Below are 13,679 nucleotides of genomic sequence, written 5' to 3' on the forward strand. Positions count from 1 at the left end.
TCGTCACATTGCCGATCGTCACGACATCCCTGTGACTGGGATGACTGTAACCTCCATCCAAACCAAACGGGGCTGCCATAGAGATGAACGCCAGCACCGTCGGTAACTAAGCCATGAGCACAGGCATCGGCCGGGACCCGCTCAGGCAGCTGGGACACTGGGTCACCTGCTCAGCCTCCAAGGTTCCTTGTCCCCATTTTAAAGATGAAGGGATTGAAATTCAGACGAGTTCCACGACACAGGGAAGTCAGCTTGCTTCTCACACATCCCTCCCTGTCATCGGCCCTCACCTCTGACCTGAGACATCCCTGCCCATCTTGGGGGCTTGCCCTTGACCCTTCTCTGGGGACCAGGGTCCTGCTGCAAGTGACCCTCCACAGCCCTGAGACTCTGGCTTCCTGTTCGCCCCTGTGCTTCTGTGGGGGAGAGGCCCATCCAAACTACCCCTGGTCCTGCTCTCAGCTCACATTCACCCCATGCCTGTCCTGCTGCGGGCGAGGGGAAGGGGGAGTGGGAGGTCCTTTGTGGCACCCCCAGGCCTGCACTCAGGGAGCAGCTGGGAAGGGAACTGAGCACAGACGTCTCCTCTGCGACACCAGACCCTACTTTTTCTGGGTTCTGAAGATCAAAAATTCCTCACAAAGTAAATAGCCTTGAAACCACAATCCAGGTCAAGAATCAGGACATTACCAAGGACTCTGGGAGCCCCCACCACCCCGCAAGCCAGGGCCCCTCCCCAGTCCAACCCCTCCCAAAGTTAACACACTATCCTGATTTCCATGTGAAACACTTCCCCTTCTTTACAGAGTTTCCATGGAGCCTACATCCTTAAACCCTTTCCTTCAACAGCATTACTGACAGGCAACAAATCGCCCTTATTCAAGGTGTAAAATCTGATAAGTTCTGACACCGTATACATATGTGTCTCCCCCTCTTCCCTATCCCCTCTTCTCCCTGGAAGCCACTGATTGGCTTACCACGGAAGGTTCCCACCAGGCCACTGTCCCTCCACAGGCCCCCACATAGCTCACCTGCACCGCAGACCCACACCCTCTCTGGACAGCGCCCCCTCACTGCTGACCACTGGGCCCTGATCGCACACAGGAGGGGGGCCACCTGCCTAAGGACTGCAGACTGGCTCCCATCTGGGAAACCTGACAAGCTTCCCCACTGTCCAAGGGGCTGGACCACACCTCCTCCACAAAAGTCCGAACCCGCCTGGGGAGGCCCCCTCCACATTCCTTCCTGCTTGTCTTTTGTCTCTCGGCCCAGGGTACCATGTAGACCCCTTACACGTTACAGCCACACACCAGAGCTTATGGGTCCTTCCACCACCCTTCCCATCTTACCCACAGGGACCCCAAGCTGCAGCACGGACTCCAGAAGGACATCCTTGACGCAGGGTCTGGGCTGGCATTTCCTTCTTCCTGTTCATTAAGGATCTCGCTCACCACCTCCTGGCTTCCATTGTTTTGGATAAGAAGTCAGCTGACACTCTAGCAGTCATTCCCCTGAAGGTGACCTGTCCTTTCTTTCTGGCTGCTTAGAAGGCTTCTTGTATCTTTAGCATTTGGCAGTGTTGGCATGGGGTGGAGAGATGCGGTTTTGTTCTCCTTGTCCTGCTCAGGGCTCCCGGACATTCTCGAATCCATGGCTGACTATCATCGCTACGGCCTAACTGTGTCTTCCCCGCTCCGCCTCCCAAAAAGGGCACTCGCTGAAGCTTTACGTCACAGCACCTCTGGATATGACTGTTTGGAGGTCGTATCTTTAAAGAGGTGGTTACGTGAAATTGAGCTTTGGGGAGGACCCTAACTCAACCTGATGTCCTTCTAAGCGGAGATGTGGACGCACAGAGACACCAGGACACGTGCGCATGGAGGCCACATGAGGACGCAGCGAGAAGTCGTCCCCTGCAGACTGAGGACGGAGGTCCCGAGAGACCAAACCCGCCAACAGCTGGATCTCAGGCTTCTGGCCTCAGAGCCACGATAAAGTAGATTTCTATTTCTTTTGTTCACGCCGCGCTGGCTGTGGGATTTTGTCATGATGGATGCAGCAAAGGAAGGCAGTCTCGTCCCAGACCCAACCATGATTGCTTCTGGCCCATTTCTTTGCCTCTTCTTCCGGAACTCCGATCTCATTGGATCCCCCCCTTCTATGGATCGTAACCTCTTTCTGGTGTTTTCTACCCTTTAACCCTGTGCCTCATTCTGGTTTTCCCTTTCGAATCTTCCTCCAAGCCCCCGGTTCTCTCTCCAGCTGTGTGTTTCACTTACTGAATGTCTGAGTTCGGTCATTTCCACTTCGCTGCTCTTTACAGCTCCCAGTTCTTGAAACTCTCAATCCCATCGTGTCATCTCTTGGAGGCCAGAAAACAGTCCCATCGAAGTTCTCGTCTGGTAACTCCTTTCCTGGATATCCTGAGGGTCTGCGTCTGTGGTTCGTCATTCCTGCTGAGCTCCCAGGATGCCGTCTCGTGTGCCCAGTAGTCGTTATTGTGCACAAACACCGGATTTCTGATGTAGACATTCAGGATGGTGTCACCCGGTCCAGAAGGGATCTATGTTCGCGTCTGCCGGCTGTCCAGGGCACCAGGTATCCCATATGGTATCTCCACAATTTCAGCGGTTCTGACTGCACAGAGCTGAAATGCTGTATCCACATGGTCTGCTGCTGATGCCCTCACGGATAAGGTCCGCCCTCTGTGGTCCTAATTCAGAACAAGTCCGGCTTGCCAGGACAGGATCCCTGGGCAGGTCCTTGCATTAGTTTCCTGGGGCTGCTCTAACAAATTACCACCAACTTGGTAGCTGAAAACAACACATACTGATTTTCTTACAGTTCTAGGGACCGCAAGTCTGAACTTTCTTTTACTAGGACAAAGGCAAGTGGTCAGTCAGGCTGCCCACCTTCTGTAGAGTCTAGGAGAGAATCCTGGCCTTTTCCAGCTTCTAGAGGCGCCCACGTTCCTTGACCTGAGGCTCCTCCTCCTATCTCCAAAACTGGAAGTCTAGCATCCTACATCAGTGGTCATAAGGCCTCCATCTTCTGCATCAAATCTCCCTCTGGGATTATATTTAGGGCCCAGCTAGCTAATCCGGAATCATCTCCCCATCTTAAGACCCTTAATCATAGTTGCCAACTCCCTTTTTGATGAAGGGAAACACTCACAGCCTCTGGGATTAGTACTGGCTACCCTTGGGGACAGTCAAGTTGGGTACCAACTATGGTTGGATTGAGCTATGGTTGGGTCAATCACAGCCCTGGGCTCTTGCCCCTGGCCACAGGCACGACTCAGCATCTCAGAAAGCATGCTAGATTCCCGTGGCCCCAAATGCTGTGCTCCTCTGCCCGAGCCTCTGTCTGCTGCCCCCCACCACCCCACTCTGAGATCTCACCCAACACTCCTGGTCTGGTTGTTTGTCTGAAACCCACAAGCACTGTTATTACTGCCGCAGTCCTAGTTGTCCTCATGAAAGGGTTAGTTCTTCCACCTAACTTCTGGAAGAGAAGTTTATCATGTTCTGTGATGATCAGACAGTGGGCAGGGTCAGGCCCTGGGTGAGAGTCCCCCAAGGGCTGGGAGCCGGGTTCTCCATGTGCCCTATGGACAGCAGACTCCTACAGGTCCCCTGACCCTTGATTTTAAGATTATCAACTCTTCACAATTATAGAGCACTTCACAATTGGTAGGAAGCATTCCATTTAGGAACACTTATGGCCACTAGTTATTATTTTTTTTAAAGATTAGTTATTTTTTATTTAACAGACAGAGATCACAAGCATGCAGAGAGGCAGGCAGAGAGATAGGGGGAAGCAGGCTCCCTGCTGAGCAAAAAGCCCAATGCAGGGCTCCATCCCAGGACCCTGAGATCATGACCTGAGCTGAAGGCAGAGGCTTTAACCCATTGAGCCACCCAGGTGCCCCGCCACTAGTTATTATTGACAAACTAGATAACAGATTCCTGATTATTGTCACTTCTAACCCTCACGCGGACCCCGACATTTGAGGACCACCATTGTCACCATGAGCTGGAGAAACCTAGGCCCAGAGAGTGTGGATGACCTGCCCAGGGACAGCACAGTCCCAAGCAGCAAAGCGATGCTGTGGACGTGAACATTCCTGACTCCAAAGCCTTCCTGCTTCCCCATTCTGTGCCTGGAGCCCAGACGCAGGAGGTCTGAGCAAGGCGACTGGTGAGTGTGCATAAAACCGGGCTACCTCATTTCAAATCCTGCCCCCTCCCAGCCTCAGTGCTTGCTCGCCCTGGCCCAGAGGAGCCCATCGCAGACACAGGATGCTTCCATCCACCTCTGGAAAGAACCCTTCCTTCCAGGAGTTCCCCTGCACCTGCTCACACGAAAACCCTCCTTCCTTTCCCCTCCCCCAGGAGGGGAAGAGGTGACCTGCCCAGGGACAGAGACGAGGTGGGTCCGCCTCTTATGGCCTGGGAGTCCTGGAAGCCTCCAGACTCTATCCAGGCGCCCCTGCATGGCTGGAGCCTAACCAAGGCCCAATTCCACTCGTTGAGGATGCCAAAAAGAGCAGACGGGAAGACCAATGACAGACAGACAGCTTGAATCCAGCAACCTCGCTGCCAGGACAGGGGAGCCTGCTTTTTTAAGGAAGACTCCCTGGGGAGAGGCGGAGGGTTTGCTGGGGGCCTGGCTGACTAGAAATAGCTGTGGGAAGGACTACCAAGTGCTCTCCTCCTGGCGCTCTGCTGGGAAGAAGGAAGGATCCGTCAATAACAAATCAATCACTGGAGATTAACATCTTTTGATAAAGGAGCTCACCTGACACCAAGACCTTGGTTTCAAAAAAACCATCACCTACAGGGAGCGAGGCTAGGGTGCGGGGAGGGAATTCTAGATGCGGGGCAAACATGGGGCAGTGTGGGTCAGCAACAGCTCGCGGGCAATAAGGAGTCATTGACGAAGAATGTCTTTAAAAGCCGGGGAGATGTCAGAAGAACATGGGGCTCCCACTGGCTAAACTTGGGATAATTTGATCCCCAAAATGAACCGTTACAATGACGGATGATGGGGGGGCGGTCCATATGTTGGGGGTGGGGCAGGGGAGGGAAAGCTGCTCTCTTCTGGAAGTCGGTCAGTGTGGTCTCATTAGAAAAATCATCATCTGACCAGCACTGGCACATGCATGGACTCGGGCAAGGCCCAGGGATGGACGAGCCAGAACCGCTGGGCGACAGACTGATGGGGGCAGGATGGGCCGCTCCCGCGGGCCCGGAGCCCTGCTGGCTGGCCCCACGGGCTGCTGACAGACCCCCAGTGACCCAGGGTCACAGGAAGAATCTGCTCCCACCCACAAACCACCCCTCTGGCCCTAACATATCTGGGTCAAAACTGGGTCACTTCTCTGTTACACCCACGGATCCGGTCAAGGGCCCCAGCCACCCACCCCAGCCCCAGATTTGTAATGTGTTGCCTCATCAGGCTAAATTAGCACTCAGATGGGGTCCTTGAAGGAAACAAGGGAAGGTGGAAGTGAGGAAGACCAAAAGGGCCTTCCACAGAGAGTGATATCGGAGTCGGCGCGCGGACCCCTGGAGGAGCCGAGGGCTCACCCAGCAGAGGGGCCGGCTTGAGACCAAGAGACCTGGCATGTGACATGGCTGATCCTGTTTCCTCCCACGTAAAATGGAAGTGGGGAACCCTCCTCAAAGCGGATCGAGGCAAGTGCCCGCCCTCGGGGAGCTCAGGGTTGGCCACGGCCACCATCTCTGTGCTGCGGATACTGCCCGGTGATGGAGGATGGCGGGAGTGTGGGGAAAGGTGCCCCCCCATCCCCACCAGGGAGCAGTGGCAGGGAGCCAGAAGGGTCTCCCGCAGGAGGTGGGTGCCCCTGCCCACAGCACAGGCAGGAATGGGAGGGGTGGGGGCTTGCAGACAAGTGATCCCTCGGGACAGGGTGGGCTCCAGGGCATGGGAAAAAGTCCAGCCCCACAGGCAGATCCTGGCCCCAGCACGGAATGGCCAGGCCAGGAGAAGTGGGGCTCAGATGTGGGGCCAGGTCCCCTGATGGCTCTCTCCCCCTGATTCAGGTTTAGACCCCAACTCTGCCACTTAGTAGGTGGGCAAGTCACCAAACTGCTGTGGGCCTCAGTGTCCTCATCTGTAAATGGGACAACACCAGCTCAAGCCAGGGGAGATGGCGTGAGGATCAAACAAGACCAGCTCACACAAGCACCTGGAGCTCACCTCGCTGGAAACCAGTGACCTGACCTGCTATGTCACCAGGCCACCCGTGACACAGTTCTTCTTTCCCTACATTACACCTAAAATATTCCATTTGGGGAAATACGCAGCAGCAAGGAGCGCCAGCTGGAGACTCTTCTGATAACATTCTGATCTATTTCTTCTGGATGTTTTTAATTCATAGTTTTTCCATACAGACACATCAAGTGAGATGCACAATGTTGCCTTTTGCTTTTTTTTTTTTTGTCACTTAAAACATAACCACAAGCATTTTACTCTATTATTACACGTTTTCATCACTATCATTTTTGTTAAAATGATACAAAGTCTTTTAACATGCAAATACAGAACATACTGATTGTCCTCTATCTCCAAATTTTTTTTCTGTAAACGATTCTGATAACCATTTTCTCATCTATTTATCTCTTTGTCCAAACTCTTTTCCTTGCCTCCATCCCCCAATGTAGAATTCCTAAGCCAACCAGGAAGGCACTTGACAAACAGGGACAAGTCACTTCCCAAAATCTTGCCGGGAACTGGGCTGCCTGATGCTGGGTGCTGGCCACACCCACCACCACCACCACCAGGGAACCCACTGGGTGCTCCACAGGGGCCGCTCTAGGCGCTGGTCTCTGGCTCTGGTCTTTGTTTTCCCTCCACTCTGACTCCCACCAAGCTGGGGTTTTGACAACTTCTGGTCACAGGCAGAGACGGGTAGCACCTCAACGGTTTAAATGTCAAAAACGGTTGTTTCTTTGCAGTTTGAGAAAGGTTCTCCTACCTCTTACATTTTTACAGTTTTTTATAATTGTTATTGTCATGGTTTGAGATCTTCTTGTTACAAGAAAGAAAATGCGACGGGCTTCCATCGAACCCCTCCCCAGGGCCTGTCCTTCTCCCTGTCGCAGGGCGCTGCGACCAAGAAGCTGGTACATGCCTGCCCCATGTTTTCACTCTCATTGCTTACGCATCCGTTAAAAAAAAAGGGGGGGAGGGATTTTGTGTTTTCAAACAGAATGTGTTTTAATAATGCTTTGTGTTTTCAAAATGTATGTGAATGATCTAAAGCCTAACTGCAACTCACTCCTTCCCAACTGCTGCCTTAAACCAAATTAAAACACAAGACAAAACGCCACCACCCCTCCTCGGGGGGGGCCTCTGGAAAGCCCACAGCGCCTGCGCATCGCTTGCACTGAGCACACCATTCCCTCACATCCTGTCTTCGGGAAAACAGACTTCATTCTGGGCCCAGGGAAAAACCAGGATGGTCTTGATTCCTGGAATCGTGTGGTAATGAAAATGCCACCTAGGAACAACTGCAAAGGATAGCAGAAGTTGTTCCTGGAGCATCATGGGTGCTCTCAACCTATTGCATTGGAAAAGGGGGCTGGAAACGAATACGCTGTCCACAGCTGAATAAACCCAATGGATGCAGAAAAGGATGAGTGAAGGAACCAGAAAACAAAGCAACAGAGCAAATACTCAACCAAGCCGACCTCCGCTAACCTCCAACAAGAACGATCAAGAAAAACAGAGCGCATGCGCAAACGGTATTTGGAATAAAGAACGGGTGCGACTACAGATATGCCCCCGACTGAAATGCTCATAAAATAAAATCTTAATGACAGAACTTCTAAAGGCGAAATGAAATAGACACACTCCGTACTGAGCTTGCGGCGGAAGAAATGAACATTTGAAGGGCCCTGCGATTTGAAACGCGGAGTAAGAAGCAATCCTTGCTCATCCTAGATGCTTCCTTCTCCCCCCACGACGCCCGTCCCTGAGGCTGCTACAACACTGACGCCCAAACCAGAGACAAACTGTATGAGAAAAGAAAATGCAGCCCATCACACACTTGAGCAAAGGTGGGAAGATCCGCCACAAAATCCGGGCAGCCAGATTCAGCGTTTTGTACGAAGTAAGTGGGAAGCTGAAATGTGACCACATCACAACCAGGATGGAGCGGCCCTGGGGATGCACGGATGATTTTAGGATACGAATCCTCAGTGTGCGTCACCATGCCATCAGGTTCAAGGAAGCACGGTCACCTCAATAATGCAGACGAAAATCTGATGAAATTCAACAAGATGATTTGAAACAAAACAAAGCAAAATAAAAAATTTTGGTAAACTAAAATTTTGGAAAGACGGTTTCTTAACTTGAGAAAGCGTATCTACCAAAAGCCTACGATGAATGTCATCTTCCTGGATGAAAACTAGAAATGCTAGTAGGCACCAAAACCAAGAAATCGATACTCCCTGCTCCTGTTATGTTGTACTAGAGATTCTAGCCAGTGCGATGAGGAAAGAAAAAGAAATAAAGTATAACACGGTATAACTCTCATTATTCACAAATATCTGCATAGAAAATCCAAAGGGGGATCTACAATCAAACTATTAAAAGTACTAAGGGAATCCAAAAGTACATGTAAAAAAATCAGTTATATTTCTATATATCAACAACAAACATAAAATGTAATTTTAAAAAGATACCACGCATAATATCTACAAAAAATGTTAACTACCTAGAAGTAACTCTAATAATTGTGCACAAGACTTTTGAAAGAAAATATTTTTAACTGAGGTATAACACGCATACGGTTAAACTCACCCTTTTTAGCGTATTTGTACAAATTTTAACAAATACTTGTGGTCACGCAACCACCTCCACAGCCAAGATAGAGACCAGTTCCATCGGCCCAAGTATTTTCCCTGTGTCCCTGAAGCTGTCGGCTTTGGTTCCGCATTCTGTGTATCCAGTAGGATGTGTATGATACTCAGGAAAACACTGAGCTAGGGGGCACAGTGAGTGGTCACAGAGGCAACGGTAGATGAGAGATGTTCCACTGACATGGTAATGTGTCCCTACTGGATAAAAACCATCACGTGTTCTCAGGCACAGAGAAGTCAGGATGTTTCTGTACAGCGAGGCCAACAACCTTCCCCACACCCATTGCTTTCTCCAACCCAGAGCCCTGGTGCACAGAGAGGTCAAGTTATGTGTCTAGAATCACACAGCACATGGGTGGCAAAAGTCAAACACCTTCTCCCCAGCATGAACTCTTCTTCCCCATCTTTCTCTTCAACCCAGAGCCCTGGACATGAACAGAGAGTAATAAGGGAGGGGAGGGGAAGGATGGGGAGGTTTGAAATCACATAAGCAGTGAAGAATGACTTTGAAATGGTTCAGAGAAATAAGGCATCCGATGGCACATCTGAATTCTATCAGACACAATATTAAAGGTAGTGAATCCACAGCAGCTGGAGTGAGCGGAAACGGGAACCATGGGAAAGCCTGGGGCTGGACAAGGTGCTGGGATGGGGACATCAAAGACTTGGCCACACTTTCTTGGCCTCAGTCCCAGGCTCTGTCCCCAAAGCACCCACGTCCCCAATAGCAGGGGTACCTGGTTCCCAGCCCACTCCACCAGGGAAACAGGTAGTCCTTGGGGGCAGTGAAGGACTCCAGCCCCAGTGTTCCACAGGGCCTGCCCTTCCTGCTGTCCTGGTCCCAGAAGAGCCCTAGAGGTCAAGGGTCAAGACCACTCACCCTGCATCCCCAGTGGCCCGTGAACCTGTCTGCAGGGTGTGTGTGTCACTGGTGGGGAGTAGGCACCCTTGGGCCTCCACGCAGGGAACTTTCCACCCTCATCTCTCGGGATGGCCATCTCTCCTCAGGTTGGCCTGCCAGGGTATGTGTTCAGATCCCTGTGGGATCCCACAGCCCTGTGGTGACAGCCAGACTCTTCCTCTCTTCCCAACTAGAGGGCAAGTGTCTCCAAGGTGGGAGACAGCCGGGCCCAAACCCTGTCTTCCCCACTTCCTTGCTGTGTGACCTTAAGCAGGTCTCCAAACATCTCTGGGCCTCTGTCCTCATTTGTAAAATTTTTTTTGTCCTCATTTGTAATATTTGTAAAATGGGGCTGGGCATGGCACCTTACTCATGCGCATTTTACTTTAGAAGACTAATGGACTGTATCATCTCCGTGTCCCCACAGCCCAGGGTCTCAGAGACACCTGCCAAATGACGGACCAGGGGAGGGATTCTGCCCTCTGTCACCTCGCCATGGCCTCAGTCTGGTAACGAGTTGCAGAGCAGAGATGCTGAAAGGCAGACAGTGGACCAGGACACCTGGGGTCAAATCTCTGAGCCCCTGACTCCTTGCCATGTGATATTGGCGAGGCCAGGAACCTGCCTGTACAGGATGGATATGATCATGGCCGCACCGTAGGGCCGTAGGGGGTGGAAAGAGATGATGCCAGAAGGTGCACAATGAGCCCTCAAGAAGTTACCACTAGTCCAGCCATTAATAAAAATAACCTTCCTTCCCCTCCATCTCCCCGTTCTTCCCTGGAAAGGCTGGAGGAGGAAGGCAGGGAGAAGGGAAGCCAGGACAGCCCTAGTCGGGCCCCATCAGATGAAGTTGATAAAAGGAGCCTGGTCCAGGAAGGGTTTAGCAAGCCCCTCTCATGGGCTGTAAATAACTCGGGGGTGGGGGGGACTGGACAAGGTGCTGGGGCAGAGACAGGTGAGCAGCAGATGGCCAGCTGCCCCTTGCTGCCCGCTAGCAGCCGCAGCCCGAAGCACTGGAGAGACAGCAGGTGGCCAGCCCCAGGGAGGCAAGTCCCCGGGTCCTGAATTTGAGATACGTGGGCCCTGAGAGCATGCAGTCCCAGCACAGAGGCACAACTGAGGGGAGAGGGGACCACACAAGAACGGAGCCAACTTTGTACCCACATGCCAGGGTCTAGGCCCTCCAGCTTGGAAGCAGCCAGGTGCCAGCTCTGCCCACCCCATGGGGCCCAGACGCCAGCTGGGCAGTAGGGCGGGGCGCTCAGGCAGGGTAAGACTCAGCAAGGACAACTTCTGGGAAAAGCCCGCTGACTTCTTCAGCCCTCTGTCCATGATCACCTACTGTGTGTCTGGCACAGGGCAGGCGATGGGCACATAGTGGGGACAGACACTGCTTCACAGAGCATACCAACAAGCGCCGCTCCAGACACGGCCCTCCTCACGTGCACCAATGTGGCCTAACAATGGTGATGATGGCAACCACAGCCCGTCAGCTCTGGGAAAGGCTGCAGCTTGTATCACAGAGCCCAGGACGGAGCCCAGAGTCACATGTGGACCCCAAGAGGACGCCCCACCTTCTGCCACTGGGCCCAGAAAGCAAGGCCAGCATGGAAAGTCTTAGCCATGGGTTCCCAGCCCAAATTCCCTGGCTGGAGGTGGGTGGCACCGGGAATGCCAGTGGGCTTCCAGGAGGCTCAGAGACACCCCACCCCTGGTGGGTGCCCCCTGAAGGTCAGCAGGGCTGAGCCAAGCTCAGAGGCACAAGTCCAGAGATTCACCGAGCAGCGGAGGGCCGGGCTAGGGGCAGAGACAGTAAAGAAGAGATGGGCCAGCCCAGCCCCAAGGGAGCCCACAGCCAGACAGACACAGATGGGACACTTCCTGGGACAGATGCTGGAAGGCTGCATCTGGCTGAGGGGAACCCGGAGAAAGCAGGCAGAGGAACAGCAGGTGGGAAGGCCAGGCGGAGCTGAGTGCAGGGGAAGAGCAGGGCCAGAGGTCCTTGGCTCCATGCAGAGTGCGAGGAGGTGGGCCATGCATGGACGCTGGGGAGGTGGGCAGACCCCAGGTGAGGCCCAGCAGGGTCCTGGTGCTTCCCACACATGCACCTGAGCCTCCAACAACCCTGGGAGGTGAGTAATCTTACCCCCCGGTACAGAGGGAGAAACTGAGACACAAGAGGCTAAGAAACTCATCTAAGACCCCCAGGCTACTGTCCTGATTGAGCCAGGATTTGACACCCCCCTCTCACCCCCACTAAGCCCAGGCCTTAATGCCTCTCTGGCACCAGGGAGTCATGGGAGGTTACTGAGTTTGGGAGTGGCTGGTTGTCTGTGGGGGGTTGGGTGAGAAGCAGGGAGGATGAGGCTGGGGTGGAGTCCTGGGCACAGCTTGGCCCGCTGTAGGAAGGAGCGGCCCAGGGACCGCAGAGCTGGGCCACACCACACATCACTCCAGAACACCCAGGTTCTGCAGTGATGGTGGAAGACAGGCCAACCCTGAGATGGTGGGGGGCGTCCAAGAGGACCTCATGAGGACGGGCAGGCCCCAGGCCTACTGCACTGCCCAGCTCTGTTGCCAGCACGGCCTGTGCCACTTCTTCCTTGTTCCCCAGAGCCCCCACCCAAGTTCAAAGCCAGGTCTCCAGGCAGCCTTGAAATGCCAAGAGTATTGCTGACACCACCCGGGACCCCCCATTCCCAGAGGTCCCCATTTTACCTTTGCCGGTGGAGGCTGGCCCCAGTTGCTTCTCTATTCCTTCTTTTTGTTTCCCTGCAAGAGAAACATCCAGAGAGACCAGCCGTTCTCCCCCAGCGCCCTTGGCTCTGGGGCTCAGGCAGGGTCACGGCGGGGTGAGGAGGCAGCTGGGGGGGGTCCTGTGCCCCGAAACCTGCAGCGCCCCGGGAGGGCCCAACACACACACAGCTGGGCCTGTGAGAAGAACAGAATATGAAATTCATATTAATGTTCTGTTTAGCCAGGATCTGAATTTCAAATCAGGCCCCATGGTGATTCAGATGGCCGGCGGCCTGTCTCCCAGAACCTGTCAAGGAGTGCGGAGCAGCCAGGCGGCTCTCTGCGAGGGGCCCAGCTCCTCCAGCTGGGGTTCAGGGGGCTTTGCCCCAAACAGGTGGGTCCAACCCCCCCCCGGGGTTTACTCACCAGCGTTCCCCCAGGAACCACCCCTTAATGTGGGGGTTTGTTCAGGTTTGTTGAGAAAGAATGGACAACATGTAAGCTATTTAAAGCATGCGCCCTGGTGAGATGTGAAAAATGCCTCCCCCCTCCCCCTGTCCCCTGTGTCTCCCCAGTCAGACCAGCTAATACATCCATGATCTCACCTTGTGTGTGTGTGTGTGTGTGTGTGTGTGCAAGAGCCCCAAAGTCCCACTCTCAGCAAAGGTCAGTCCCATAACACGGTGTCCCAGTATGGAGTCATCTGCTCCAATCATAGTTTTCACGTGAGCCCTTCAGGCCTTACTCATGTTACAGCACAGAGCTCGTGCCCTCAGACCCACCTCCCCCTTCTCCGCTGCCCCCCCCCACCCAACCACCTTCCTGCTGTTTCCAGGAGTTTGACTTGGTTTCTGATTCCTCGTACAAGTGACACTGTGCAGGGCTTGTCTTTTCTCTGTCTGGTTAATCTCTCCTGGCATCATGCCCCAGGCCCGTCAGTGCTGCTGCAGGGGGCTGAGCAGTACCGGGAGGCGGCCCCTTTCCTGTTAACTCTGCCACACTCTGCCACCGGTGACACCGTCCGCCCAAGCACGACACTCAGTCATTCCCTCCTTCGTACGTTCTCTGTCTCCCGTGGCCCCTCTGGGCCTGGCATCGGCTCATGGAAGGCTCTCCCCTCGCTGGGACACCAAAGGCACGGTCACTGT

General features: G+C 53.6%; 1 protein-coding gene across 4 annotated transcripts in view; it reads right to left on the reverse strand.

The window, feature by feature from the left end:
* Positions 1–13,679, reverse strand: part of LOC125093508 (uncharacterized) — a 69,635-nt gene that overhangs the window by 28,725 nt on the left and 27,231 nt on the right. For 3 of the 4 annotated variants that reach the window (XM_047718791.1, XM_047718788.1, XM_047718787.1), the window contains exon 4: positions 12,514–12,726. In XM_047718791.1, coding sequence (XP_047574747.1) covers positions 12,514–12,726 — 213 coding nt within the window. The remainder of the gene's footprint in view (positions 1–12,513; positions 12,727–13,679) is intronic. The other variant, XM_047718789.1, reaches the window with a different exon arrangement.

This window comes from Lutra lutra, chromosome 2 (genome assembly GCF_902655055.1).
Source record: "Lutra lutra chromosome 2, mLutLut1.2, whole genome shotgun sequence".
In the NCBI taxonomy this organism is placed as follows: domain Eukaryota; kingdom Metazoa; phylum Chordata; class Mammalia; order Carnivora; family Mustelidae; genus Lutra; species Lutra lutra.